The sequence below is a fragment of the Nanorana parkeri genome, unplaced genomic scaffold (assembly GCF_000935625.1).
Source record: "Nanorana parkeri isolate BGI_ZX_2015 unplaced genomic scaffold, ASM93562v1 scaffold1208, whole genome shotgun sequence".
In the NCBI taxonomy this organism is placed as follows: domain Eukaryota; kingdom Metazoa; phylum Chordata; class Amphibia; order Anura; family Dicroglossidae; genus Nanorana; species Nanorana parkeri.
In genome coordinates, this window is record NW_017307476.1 from 158,010 (window position 1) to 173,529 (window position 15,520).

Consider the following 15,520-nt stretch of genomic DNA (forward strand, 5'->3'; position numbering starts at 1 on the left):
GAACAAAAGTAGAGTGAACAGCTAAGTGATACACAAATATGATACATTTTTGTTCATAGTTAAGGTACTTGAAAGCATTTTTAAGATTTAACTCCTAAGTTTAGTGTCACTTTAACTGCAGGCAGATATAAAAGACACAAAGTAATACAGCTGTGTATTCATTAATACATCAAAAAAACTTAGAACATAGAACTTATCAAAAGATCTTACAATTCCGAGGCAAATGTTTGTGTTACTGCTGCAATTCTGGATCACGTGGTGGCAGTGTTATATATGGGTGATGTAAACATTTGTCTAACTTTCAAATTCATATTTCAGTGCTAGTTTACCTATTGTTGTGGATACATGCACTTTTATGTTCTTTCCAGACTGACACAAGATAAACACAGGCATTCTGATACAAAATAAATTATAGACAAACAAACACACATCCAGTTACATGCATACATTTTAAGTCTAATTAAATAAGAGACAAAGCTGTATAGCTGTGCTGGTTTTGAATGCTCTACCCCCTTGCTATAATGAATGCACATACACATATGAACCATCTCACTAAAATTTACCTTTGCAAATCTCCTCATTAAATGAGATAGCGCTTCTGGATTTGGGCACTCTAATTTCTTGATAATCTCAAAGCTCTGATTTAATTGTGTGAAGACATCAACCACTGAGCAGGAAAACAAGGCATGTTCAGATGTTGCCTGGAACTATGGATGACAAGACATGGCTAAGAAACACTGAATTATAGATTGGTAACCTGTCTGCTTTCAAATTCAATCACCTATTTATGGAACAGGACATGTTATAACAAGACTCTAACTGGAATCTGTCTAAAAACATGTAACTATTCTTACAGAAAGAAATAAGGATAAAAGTGGAACTAAACTCAAAAAGTGAAGATTTGCTATGTTATAGTGAACATCTAAAAATGTTACTTGCACCTAAAAAGTATCCTGACAAATCGACCTCTTTTCTGGAAATCCTCCTGAATAATAGCATTGCACATACCATTGCACCTAGTATGTGAAGATGTCTAAACACTCCTTTGCTAACAGCTTTCAATTTAAAGCACTGCTGCCCTGTGACTGCTAGACCAGATTTGGAGTGAGATTTGGTGATGTCATTACTGTGCTGCTCACTTGTCTCCCTTGGCTCTAATATCAGGAAGCAAAACCCTGCAACCAAAATGACTGCCTCCATACAGAGATACAATGCAGAACAAGGCATTGTAAGTCAGTAATAGGAAAAGATCAGCTGCAGACATTACACTACAGGCAATACCGGTGACTAGTTCTTCATCCTTTCCTGCCTTTTTGGACAAAGGTTTGAGAGTTCAGTTCCTCTTTAAAGTATTTAAAGTGTATGTAAACCATAAACCTATTTTGTATGTTTGGCATTATGCCTCACTGTATACAGTTTTCTTAAGCACATTTTTTTGTGATTCTGTTGTAAAGTTTTTTTTTTTTTTTTATACCTGTAGTTCCTCCCAGTAACAACACCTTCTGTTTCAGGATGACAGTGCTAAACCAATGCCTAGCAATTAGCAGTATAATTGTCAACCTGCCATGTGAGCCCCTACAGTTCATCTCCTGACAGACCTGAAAGGTAGGCCAGCAGACAACTGCAACAGCACACACAGCAGACTAACAATGCTCCTGCCAAGTAAGATGAAAATGAAAAATAGATTTTAGGTTTACATACTGTCTGTATAGAACACACATTTATGTGCCACTTCCAAAAAATGTAATGTGACATGCAATGACATTCAACTTACTCCATCTTTTTTATCCCTTCCGAGAGCACCATGAAGAAATTCCATTGACACATCTTCATTTTCATCCAGCCACTGAATAACAAAAGTCTCAAACCATCTAAAACATTAAGAATGTTCTGAATGAGATACTACAACTGTCCCTTTACATTAACTTTTCAAGTATCATACACATAGGAAACAGAGTGGAGAGAGAATCACTTTAGTAGGTAGAGAAAAAGAGGTTGTCATGCTCACAATCTGGGAACATTATTATAACAGAGCTTGTTTCATTTTATCAACTTATTTCACAGGCATACAAATATATATACATTATCCTAAAAAAAGAAATGCCTTAATTTCATAAGACAAACAGTGATCAGCATTAACTCTAATTAAAAATAATTTCCAATTAGTCTGTCTATACTAAAATTAAGGAAGCTAATTGGTTGATATTGGATGCTGGTGAAAAGTTACAACTAAACAGTGAAATCAAACAGGTCACAGCATATGCAAGCTAACAAGTGTAAAACGAAGCACAGTGAACTATCCTGGCCTCAACAAACACTATTAGCTTGTTTAACAGCATTAAGATAGAATAAACTCCTGATATTGAGACAGCTGAATCAGACAGCATTGGACCAGTTTTTGTAGTTCTAACCCACAAATCCCTATTAGAAATGAACAACTATAATGTATATCCTCTTATCCCTTTATTTGTCTCCAGATGAATTAATTTCATTTAGAAAATAGAGAAATCAGACTCACAGAGAATATTCCGGGACGGTATCCTTGTATGCAGGAAGTTCTCGCACATATTCATTATAAAACCATTTTACTTTGAAGTGCAAATTCATATAATCTGTACTCTTGCATAGACGGTGTTTTTCATGTTCTGTAATAGAATGATTTAAACACTTCATTGTAGTTCCAGGGTAACCATACAACACAACAATTTTATTGTTGGAATTATAGTGTAAATTAATAGAAGGGCCAGCCACTGAAAGCCATTATCAGCACAGTGTATGAAAATACTTCTAGTAACTTGATTAACAGGAATACCATTACCGATTCAGTGTTAAAAGACCAGCTCATTTAACCGGTGAAACGTCATGCTAGCTTTTATTGTTGATATGGTGGATAACAAGAGAAATTTCAGCCAATGGTAAAAAAAATTCTGAACAGGTTATAATGCAGCAGTCTGTTCATCAAGCTTATTGCCACCATCAAACCATAAGGGATTTGTTTGTGTTTCTTATCAAAGGTCTATGGATTTTCTAAAGATGGGCAGAATGAGGAATGATAGGTCTATCATATAGCCCCCTCCCCAGCTTTATTTCAGATGTGTACCTTCTTTTGTTCTGTAGATACTTTGTTATAGATTACAAGTGCATATGGGGAAAATTGGTGCTAAGTTAGAGGTTCCATATAAAAGTGCAGTAATAAGAAACATTGCATTCCCTTGTCATTCCTTTATACATACAAACTACTTTGCATGTATATCACCTATTATAATGAAAGTCTTAGGGGTTAATTTAAAAAGCAGCAGTATGGCCATACCACAGCTATAAAAAAAAAGAGTTTTGCATATTTATTAAAGTCTATGTTTACTTGTTACATCATGTTTTATGTCACACCTACAGTATATTCAGGGTGTAACATGAAACATGGTGACATCGCCACCCCACCTCCCCCATCCCACTACCCCAATTACCTAAATTGTAGAGTGGATAGTGATGTCTGTTATCTCTTATACATTGGCAACAAGAAGAGAAAAGAGTGCACAACCACACCAGTGCATTATTGTGGGAGAAACAATGTACTGTATATACAAATAATAATGTTGCACTTACAAACCCGCAAGTGCTCATCTTCATCTTTCAGCAGCACTTCTGCTTCCCTGGGATACATCAAAAGGAGCGTGACTTGGACTGTTAACCTTTGTCCAGCAACAGTATCCATTGACAGCGGTCTATACCAGTGCCACAAAGGACTCCTCACTCTGAGAAGCTCTTGCTTTACGGTTCTGGCTGTGAGTGCATGTTAATATTTTTTATATTCATTAAAGGTTTTATGGTACGCACACATGCTGGTATGTGCTTTCCTTTATCTCCCTTCAGAGATGTAAATGTTATGAAGTCTTCCCAGTCCATTGATAATATCTGAGTTAAGCCTGGGTTCACACCTAGGCGTATCAAATATGCACGTTTGTCGCGCTGGTAAAAAAACGTGCGACAAGCGCGCGTTTCCGAGGGCCACCTGGCTGTATCCCAATGGATATGCGCGGCAAATACGCCCCAAAGAATCTCCTGTACTTCTTTGGGTGTAGGGCATTATGCCGCGAGTTCCTACGTGCTGTAAAACGCCCAGGCGGGAACCATGCACATAGGCAATCATTGTTTTTCACATGTTGAGCGTTTTACAGAGCGTAGGAACGCGCTGTAAAATGCCCAGGTGTGAACCAGGCCTTAGGAGTCTCCAAACCAGTATTTACCCTGCCAGCTTTCGCTTGTGGGTTTGCAAGTGCAACATTGTTATTGTATATACATTGTTTCTCCTACGATTATGCACTAGGTGGTTGGGCGCTCCTTTCTCTTCTTTTTGTTGCATGTTACACTGGAGTTCAGCCTTGATCGGCTAATTGGAGCAGCACACCTTGGATTTGTTCCAGCAGCATTTGGTACTTCCTTTAATTATTGAATATTGGGATCCTGTTGAATTATGTTGCCCCTCATTGCCCCCCATTTTGACTAGGTGAAATTGTCAGTCATCCTATCTTTATGTTATACATCAGACCCTTTAAGACACTGCTGTCTACAACTGCCAGAGTTGCAGAGAAGAACAATGTAATTTTAAAATCATGGCTAAAATCATAAGTGTGCTTTGTTGTCAAGAATTTTTCCATGCACCTGCCTGGAAGGAATAGGCTGCCTTGACAGCATCTGCCTCAATGCGTAAAAATGTGTGGGTTAATGCAATACAAACATGTTCATGGGCTCTTACAGAGGATTTTCAGAAAAACTAAAAATGCTCTGTCTGGGATTTCTCCATGTTCTAACACAGAATGGCTACCTTATGCTGCAGGTCCCAAGTAAGGAACTAAAGATTTCTTCAGCAACACTCCCTATAAAAAAGAAAGATACTCTATGGCAGTATGGCACATAATCTTAAAATACCTTATTCCCTTTGGGAAAACATAATATTGTTTGGTTGGTTTGGTTTCAGTCCTCCAAGAACTGCAAAACAGTATATAGGGGCCCCACTGTTTTTTTAGAGAGCTATGGGAGTTGAGAACTTCCCACGTAATATTTTAAGTGGGGGGACCAATCTATTCTCATTTTTTTCTTTGTCTTAGAAAACCTACAAAAGTTACAATATGCAACATGACATGACCCTTACAGCAGCAAGCACTCTTATAGCTTCCCCAATTATACAGCACTGGGTAATGTGGAACCCTGTTGTTGTTTAGGTACAAAGCCATCAGTTCCCAGACCCTATAATAAACGCATGCCCTTTGTCCCCTCTTTCACATATTTGTCCCTTCCCATCACATACTGGATGGTGGCTGGTATAAGTTGTGATTTCCACAAACAAGTGATAAACTAACTGACTGGGCTTTAAAACTTTGTGTATACAGTGCAGGTACTCCCATAGTATGTGCTTGTAATATGCATAGATGACACAGAATTTGATTTGTGCACTTAACAAAGATGCTGGCTATGCTGACATATATAAACCTATCCATTTAACAAGTAGATGCAGATTGATACCTCCCAGCTGTCCCTCAATTGGAAGGACAGTCTCTCTTTTAGAACTAAATCCCTCTGTTCATGGGGGGCGAAACTGGGGGGTGTCTGAGGTGTGTCTTTTGCCTACATACTTTGTGCTAAAATGTGTCCCTCTTTCATTTCTCAAAAAAATTAAGTAGTATGCAGATTGCACATTTGCATTATAATGAGGTTGACAGTGCGGTCACAGGCCTTATCAGCTGTCTTTGCCTGTGAGCAAGAGAATAAAAATGAGGCAGGAGCGTAAAAATCATAATGACACTTGTGGGCTAATGTCGAAGCAGCATAGTTTGAATTGGCAATACCAAACGTCAAAATATAGTTACTTGTGTCGCACTATAAAAAGTTAATGCATATAATCACTCTATAAAGTTAAACAAGCTTAAGTGTGCATTCAGTAGCCAGTATCCAATATATCCAGAAAGTCCGAAAATATAGACACTAAGTGCATAAATTCATACAAGTCCGTATGAATTTCACAGAACACTGTATCAGCACATCTGTGACTCTTAATAGTGATCCAATTCTCAATCTAAATCTCAAAATGTGCGTATTGTGATAATGGTTTTCTTATTTTGTTAACATTTTGTGAACAATTGCGACTAAATTCAACAAAAGAACTAAGAAAAAAGGCATGGAGGATTTTGAGCAGCCAAAAGATCTTTACTCAGGAGACATTAAACCATCTCTCATTACCTCTACACACCATTTTTGTGATGCCTACAAAAGCATATTCAAGCAGTAGCTTTTAATCATATAATTATGACACAAGGGGTGGAGCTTAAAAAGTGATTATTCTTTAGGTGTGTTTAAGTCAGCATGATGTCTAAATAAAAGGGTGAGGTACTGGGATAATTACAGCCCATTGACAGCACTGTGGCTACATGGACTGATATACTGTTCTTTCAATGTTGAAGATGACAGGTACTATGAGCATTGAATGCATGATTCTGATAAGACCAGGTGTGCAATCCTTTGCTGGTGCTTTAAATGCAATTACTTTAGTTGCATAATTCATTGGATAAAGCAAACAGTCACTAAACTGAATATTATCATTTACATTTTTTTATGGTGCCAGAGTAAATGATAATTCTGTACATTTATCATGCAGAAGGCAATCAATAAACATGTAAGGAGGCACTTGTTTGTGCTTTAAATGCACTTACTGTCTTGTCTCTAACAACTTTTTGTTCCTAATATAGGCATTAGGATAAGAGGTTTTGATTTTTTTTCTTGATTTAACTTCAAAGACTTTGTCGTGATGTTCTTAGTTGCCTAAAAGAAGTTAAAAAAAGAAACTAAAATTTCTGCGAGCTGTTTGAATGTGGTCCTCTAATGTGATCATATGTTTGCAGGTCGAACATGGCAATCTTATTCAAGGATAGCTATTCCACAAATATCATTTTATTACACAGTTCTCTGCTCCCTACTTCTTTTCATTTGGGGGCATGAATGAATACAAGAATGTATTGCACCTGAAGACACCCAGCGTGAAACTAGGAATAAGCACACATGTATTTTCATGCTAAATAGAGGCCTATAGCTTAATAGAAGATGTGATAAACAAATGCACTATGACTATTACCCGTGAAGACAAAAATATAATGAAACAGAATTCATGTCACGTTAAATATTTTCCTGTCTATTGATTAAGCTGGAAATAAGGGGGGAGGTGATGATAAAACAAGAACAGTGAGACCAGTGCTCTGGCTTAAGGTGCCCATACACTGCACGATTATCGTACGAGAATCACAGGAAATCCCGCGATCGTACGATAACCGCAAAGTGTATGGAAGGCGTGCGACAGTTTCTACTGTACGGTCGCATGTCTTCCGTCGAACAAGCAGGCTGGAAAACCCGCAGGGAATCGTACGATTCTCGGTGAGTTAGTGGCCTGCTTGTTCGACAACTGCCGAACGGGTCGGTGTGCACACGCACACGCTGCCCGTTCGCAGTCATCATAAGCCCGCCCCTCAGGGGGGCGAGCTTGCGATGATCGCAAGTACGATCTGCCTATCCAAGATGGACAGATTGTACGTTTTTTAAATTACTTTACAAAAGTCTTGCGAGGGTTGTAAAGTGTATGGTCACCTTTACTTAAACTTTACTTATGAGGCCCTTTGATACCTGTTCTGAATTGCTCTATTTACAATATAGCTTGATTATAAGAACCTGTGTAGGACATTAGGCTTGTTTTGATGAGCAGATTCAGCTAGCTTTCAGGTGCATTCCACTTGCATTTGAAACCAGTACGAGATTTGTCTCTGAGCAGCACTTCATTGACAGGTGCATATGACCTGCAGTTGACTCCCTACTGGCCTGCATTTGACCATCTAAGTGGCATCAAACCGCTTCAGGATGCTTTTGCATTCCCATTGACTCATTGGCATGAGAAAAAGCAGTTCTGACATGAACAAAAGCCTCTCAACACATGCCCTAGGCTGCAGGCACAGTGAAATGTCCTCACAATACATATATACTTTGTATAGTTGATGTTTTATGAGAGCAATAAATAATCCTAATTTTAAAACAAACTTATTGTTCATTGTCATGCAATCACATAATAGGGAAATAAACATTTTGGAGCAAGCAAGTAAAAATAGGTCTAGCATATTAGAATATCTCTGAATAAACAGGATTTCATTAACCAAAATCCTTTAAAATTAGAAATGTTACAATGATCCTTCCAGAAGGAGAACATTTCTGTATGGTTCATAACATGTATTTTCTGGAATGTAGAAATAGTGTAATGTGTTTTCTAAGCCACATGGCAGCTAAAAATATGTAAAATAAATATAGAAGCCTTATATGGTATGCTGCCTCTTGGGCAACTATTTAAGGAAGTGGGAAGCATAAAGAATAAACAAGAGCACTTTGTGTTTTTGACCCATGTTCTAGATACTAGATGCTAGGTTTAGTGAGGATTTTGTTCATATGTTATGCAAAGTACGGGATAAAGTTTCATGAATATAGCCTTTTAGCATTGTAGAAGTGCTAAAAATGCAGACAAATGCATGATAAATCATGCATGCATTTACCATTTATTTGAGTGGGCCTGCATAAAAATGTTACATGCCATAATCTTTATGGACCATAACTTGCCCCATCAAGGAGCTGTGGTACTTCTTCAACCTTCAGCAAATGATTTAAATTACAGAGTTAAACAGAGTTGTAAAATCTTTGTGAGATTTATACCCCAGGTGGGCATCTTGGACTGGCACATTTTAAACTAAGAGTTAGCTCCAGTCCAGTTTTATGTGTACCTTGCCATTTGTGATATTGTTGGGTAAAGCATTTGATATGTAATAATTAACTTTCCAACCAGAAAGGCAGGAAAAACATCCAAATGGGAATATAAGTAAGGTAAACGAGTTACAGACTGATTAGTGTATAACAAAATGTTGTCAACATATAAACTCAGCTTACATTTTGTGGTATGTTTAATTATAAAAATAAAACAACCAATGCAAATAGCTCCTGCCAAAGGCTCAGTGGCTTACTGGAAAGGGTTAAATGCATTCTTTATCTGTGCACTGTTTCATTAAAAATAAAAAGGTTGAAATGGTCACAGGACTCTTTATCCTTGCTTGAGGGAAGGTATAGTGATGAATGAGCATTTAACTGTGAATCTCTAAACCAAGGTTCACTAGCTAATTACCGACTGGCTTAAGGAGAGATTGAATATTTCTGTGCTGACCAGCTAGCACCCGTGTTCACAGAAATATTCAATCTCTCCTTAAGCCAGTCGGTAAATTAACATATTTTCCTTTTTACCTGGCAAATTGATTTGGCTTTAAAGCACATGGAAGTGCGATCATCTAACAAAACAATATACTTTTTGTTTTAAGCAAGTTATCCTCTGTGTTGGCAGTTTATTTTACAATGAAATCTGTTTGGAACACAAATCGAGATAACTCTCTGGCACACAAATAGCAATCAATAACATAGTCAAATTGGGTCTCATTTACTAAAGGTGAAGCAAAGTGCAGCAAAAAAATATAAACCTGGTTCTTTTTAACTGCAGGACAGTTATACAAAATACAATTCTCCTACTCTGACTGGTTGTTAAAAGTGAGCACAGGTTTTCTACTAAGGTTCACCTCCACTTCACTGCACTTTATCTTTGCTAAATCTTCCTTATTGAGGGCCCATTAACATTTTTGCATTGGGGCAATGTGCGCTAAAACATATTTGGTAACACTCACTGCCACAAAGCATGGCAACACACCAGCACTATATGTTGCAAAGTAGAGCACATATGTAATGCATTGCGCAGCACTGCATTTCTTTTCTTAAAAAAATGGTCATGCACTATTTTATTTGTTGTGGTGTTGGCAGCCCATTTATAATAAATGAGCTGCCTTGACGCAACACACATTAATGCTTGCCATGTTGAGCGTCAATGCATGTGCATATATTGTTTATATTGTTAAATCAGGCAAGATGGCTGATTCTAGTTTTTTCTTATCCCCTTCACATTGGTCTGTCTTAAAAGAAAAACTTGGGACTGACATTTGAGGATTGTGTTTGAGGATTCCGATAAGCATCACTAACATGCAATAGGCAAGCCAACCTTAGACCCCTCACCCCTCATAGCCCCTCCTAACATTTCAAAGATATAGAAGCTAGAATAATTTCAACTGCAAGAAGCATTTTTTTTTAAGCTTATGCTATGTCAATGAGAACATGTAACAAACATAAAATAAGTGTTATCCTAATTTGGCGATGAAAGTGGAAATATACTGTGTCTACTGACAGCTTACAGTGTGGGCATAATCCTCCCAGCTGCCCATGTCACAAATGCAATGCCTGCTGAACATATCTAATTCCTGATGGATAGCTCCACTCCGATCTGCATAGCCCGAGGAAAGGGGGTGGTGAAAATGCTGAAATAATGCCACCAGAAGATGCAATGGTCTGTGGCTAAGCCCAGCCCCTCTGCTGAGCAGAAAAGAACACACACAGTCTTGTGGCCTGCACATTACAGATTTTTAAAAAAAGGTACTTATTTTATAAGTGTAAAGCGCTTGCTCTGGAAACTATAAAATAAAATAAAAAACATGGGAAGCTGGACACTGTCATGGAGCAAACCAATGCAAAATGTTTAAAAAACATGCTTGGGAGATGCCTTAAAACCAAACATGGAGTTATGGAACAGTACATTTTTACAGACAGTCTCAATGGTAACATATACTGGCTTAGCATACTTGGCTGTGAAATTGATTTATTTTGTTGCAGTTAGCTTAGCTACATACATAGTTAGGTTGAAAAAAGACACATGTCCATCAAATTCATACTATAGATATATTAAAAAAAAGAAAAGAAGAAAAGCCTAAACAGAACGCTATGCCCACAATTACACACCGTTGATCCAGAGGGAGGCAGAAAACCCTCCCACAAAGCATGGTTCAACTTGCTCCAACACGGGAAAAACATTCCTTCCTGATCCCATGAAGCAATCGGATACTCCCTGGATCAACAATCTCTGGTGCTTAATATACATATAAGAATTAAATATCCAGTAATATTCTCTGCCTTTAGGAATACATCCAGATTTTTTTTTAAAATGGTTAACTGAGCTAGCTAGAACTGGCTTCCCGGGGAGTCTGTTCCACATTTTCACAGCTCTAACTGTGAAGAATCCTTTCCGTATGTAAAGGTTAAACCTCTTTTCCTCCAGACGCAAAGAGTGCCCCTTGTCCTTTGCAGTAACCTAAAAGTGAATCATTTGGCACCAAGCTCACTATATGGACCATTTATGTATTTATACATGGTGATCATGTCCCCCCTTAATCACCTCTTCTCCAGAGAAAACAAATTCAGGTCACTTAATCTTTCCTCATAGCGGAGTTCTCCCATGCCTCTTATGAGTTTAGTTGCCCTTCGCTGCACTTTCCCCAGTTCCACAACATCCTTTTTTGTGAACTGGTGCCCAAAACTGAACTGCATATTCCAGATGAAGTCTTACTAATGCTTTGTACGGGAGCAGGATTATGTCTATCTCTGGAGTCTAGACCCCTTCTAATACAAGAAAGTATTTTGCTTGCTTTAGAAACTGCGGCTTGACATTGCATGCTATTATTCAGTCTATGGTTTGCCAGAACACCCAGATCAGAGCTACATTAGCGTGTCCAATCTAATTTGTTTCAGTTTTAAAAAAGGCTTTTTTTCCAGGTAGCTTTTTAAATGACACATTGCTTTTTCATCAATCGGTAATAGTCTCGCTTTGACCGGCAGATAGAAATTTGCCAGTAGTTCACTATGGCTGTCCCTCTTCTCACTGATGCAAAATTGTCCTGCTGCTGGTCAGTTTTTATCCAATTCTCATTAAGAAATTGTAGCCTGCAAATGATAAAGCAGTATAAAATTGGCCACCAACAGGACATTTTTAATGAGGGAGAATTGGCAATAATGTATTACAGAAATACACAGAAGGGGATTTATCAAAACTGGAGCAGACATAATCTGGAGCAGCTGTGCATGGCAACCAACCAACCTCTCTCTTTCATTCCCAAATCTTAACTGAACAAACTGAGGAGAGACGCTGATTGGTTGCCATGCACAGCTGCTCCAGATTTCGTCTGCTCCAGTTTTGATAAATTCCCCCCACAGAGTTTACAGAAAAAGAATTAAGAGTGCAGATAGTAAAATTACAGTAGACTGCAGTTTTAAATAGTAAGGCTGGGTCCAAAAATACTATAGACGACGAGTGCAGGTAGAAGCTTTACTAGTTCTCTTAGTTCTCTTTTGGGTCAAAGTAGTACATTTACTAATGTATTCCTGTGACCCAAATTTAGCAGAAGTGCAAAATTTGTCAGCATCACAAGAGTTTTAATTGGGAATAATAGGTCTAAAGGTGCCTATACACTGTGCGATTATCGGACGATAATCCCGGGAAATCCCACAATCGTACAATAATCGCAATGTGTATGGCAGGCGTACAACGGTTTTTACTGTATGGTCGCACGTCTTTTGTCTAAGGGGCATGTTCGAAAACCAGCCAAAAATGTTACGATGCTCGGGAGACAAATCCTGAACGGGCACGCGCACACTGCCCGTTCAGCATTGCGGTCATTGGAAGCCCGCCCCTCAGCGGGGCGGGCTTGCGATGATCGCAAGTACGATCTGCCTGTCTAAGATGGGCAGATCGTACTTTTTTAAATTACTTTACAACCATCACAAGACTAAGGTCTTGTGATGGTTGTAAAGTGTATGGCCACCTTAACTTGTATTTGCCTAACCTTTACTTCATCTATAATAATAGGGGGTGGTGGTGTGAGTTATATAATGTGAGGTGGTTTAGGTACACACTGTTTTTGCACTTAGATTTTTTTTACAATGCTGTGGCATACAGGGAACAAAAGGCAGCTCCAAGAACAGATGGGCAGCAACATATAAATGATGTGCTTTGAGCGCCCCAAACTTTAAAAAAAAGGCCCTATCAACATAAAATACATGTTTTAAAAAAGCTAGCAGAAATGAAAGAATGAAAAGTGTGCTATTGATGGGTCAGCAGCTGAAAGTCACCAATCTGCTTTGGTGTGTTGCTGTGTAGAGGTTATATGAAGGGCCTCCTTAGGGGTGGGCGAGCTGTGCGGCCGCACAGGCTGCCATGGCAACAAGGGTGCCGTGCGGCCGACACAGCTCGTCATGGGGGCGGCTTCTCTCCCCCTCACTGCTGGCCATCCTACATGACAGCCCTCCCTCGTCCACCCCCAGAGGGGGGGAGCAGGAGGGAGCCCTGCCTGCTACAAAACCTTGTATACAATTTGCACTAGTACTTGTCTACATAAATAATCTGTGAATTGATTTAATTAACCTAAGGGGAGATAGTGGATTAAGCACTAGTGCTCAGTACCATACTTCACCACCGGGTGTCTACCTCAAAGTTAACCCTCTCACCCCCAGTAACTACAACTTTAGATACCACGGTTCTGAATGATGTGACATGTCTCACACACTGCTCTAATTTCATGAGAGAGTAAAAGCCGAGACCCCTTACTGAACAGACCGTGAGGTACACACTCCGCAGTTGAGATCCTAGGCTTGCATTGCAGAGTTGTTACAATATTAAAGATATTTACCGGTCCTCTGTCTGAGAAGGACAAATACTGGAGCGATCGTCTGATCACTCCCTTGTTGTAAATCACTGGGGACACATAGTACTATGTGTCCCCAGTTATGAATGAACAGGCTGTGATTTGCATCACAGCCTGTTCATTCAATATTTCCTCAATGGGGAGAATTACTCAGTACAGAGGCTCCTCCCCATTCAGAACCTGCTGATAGTAAATGTTTTACTATCAGTGTCTGAATGAATGGGAGGAGCCTCTGTACTGAGTGCTTCCCATTCATTGAGTGCTGAGGATGCTGAAAAAGAAATTGAGGATTTGGTGTCCTCAATTTCTTTTCTATTTTAAAAGGGAAATGTCAGGGGTTTGTACCCCTAATATTTCCCAAATCCCCCCAACAGTACAAAATAAATAAATAATAAAAAAATAATTTTTTACATTTTTTATTTTTTTTCATAATTTTTTATTTTTAAAAAGTGAAAACTGTCCCCCCTCCCTCTACACACACACATATTATTAGACAAGTGCGAAGACTAAAAATTAATTTCAGATGAAATGAACGAAAACTAAAAAAAGTTTTCATTTGTTTCATCAAACAAAACACATTTTTATGCTATTTTGGATTCAGCAATTGGCGTGTTCTGAAGGGCTCATGACATCATATAACACTGCATGTGTTGGGCGCCGCCATCTTGTTGTATATCTAGGTATACACCAAGATGATGGGGCCAATACCGGCGTGTGACGTCACCTGATGCCACACATGCATGGCGTTATGTAATGTCATGCTCTCTGCCTCCAAGATGGTGGCACGCATTCACAGAACACACCGGTGGCCAATATGGCCGCCGCACATTCTCAAACAAATTATTATTATGTGTCTGAATATATTTTTTGTATATTCGGACATATAGTAATTCATTAATTTTACACGTAGTCGGGTTTTGTGTTCTAATTTCTATTTTTACTTTTATAGATATACTTACTTGAAAAAAGGGATCGGCATGACATCCTGACACTTTATTTTTATAGACTCTATTTTAGTTTGACATTTATTGTTTACCTTCTGTTGTTTTATTTGATAAGACTACTTATATTGTGCCTACAAGTTTAATAGCTTTGAATAAAAGTTTTATTTTTATCATACTTTTTAATATGTTTCTTTGCAGCTTGACAAAATGGGAGACTTTATATGGTGCGGATATTGGGGAAAATGGGTGTGGTAACGGGGGGTGTGGCCACTGAGGAGCGCTGTAAAGCTTTCTCGCTCAGGGTGCCTAAAGGCCCAAGGCCCTCCCTGGTTATATGCATGCTTTAATCATACATATTTAGCAATGTTATTAAAAAGCACTACCTGCCAAATCATGATTTCAACATAATATAGAAACAAAAAGGAATAGACAATAAAAATTCTCTGTGATCTGTTTACAATTAGTATAAATCTGCTCCTTAATCAATTTACTGCTGCTACACAGCATTGCATTTAAGCAAACATTGACACTACAGCAGGAATTAATACAAAACATTTGCAAGTCATTGATTTCCAGTCTTTGACAGTAATAAATATAATAAGTGAAACAAATGATGAGTTGAAGCACATGTACAGTATACAACAATTCAGACCTGTTAGGCTCCCACCCAATATTGGATTATGGCACGCACAATAAGCATGGAATTCTGTTCATGACTAAGCACAGGAAAACTGCTTTACAATGAAAACATATATTGCCATCTTAGCAGCCTGTGCATTTTCCTACCGATCCTGCCAGATTTAATCCCAGCTTTCTATTGATTTCTGCAAAGGAATTACTTCTCAGATGGTCATATCGCTTTTCATCCATGGAGATCTTCATTTATTTCACTCTTCGTCTGTGACTCCAATCATTTTGATATGACTAGTAAAATCCTTT

At 38.5% G+C, this 15,520-nt stretch overlaps 1 protein-coding gene across 1 annotated transcript in view; it reads right to left on the bottom strand.

Annotated features, from left to right (window-relative positions):
- The window catches only part of LOC108796994 (protein unc-13 homolog C-like), a 260,177-nt gene that overhangs the window by 126,351 nt on the left and 118,306 nt on the right, over window positions 1-15,520 (bottom strand). The window contains exons 10-12 of the mRNA XM_018568562.1: window positions 2,519-2,645; window positions 1,775-1,871; window positions 564-707 (exon numbers count right to left, since the gene is read on the bottom strand). Of these exons, the coding sequence (XP_018424064.1) occupies window positions 564-707; window positions 1,775-1,871; window positions 2,519-2,645 (368 nt within the window). The remainder of the gene's footprint in view (window positions 1-563; window positions 708-1,774; window positions 1,872-2,518; window positions 2,646-15,520) is intronic.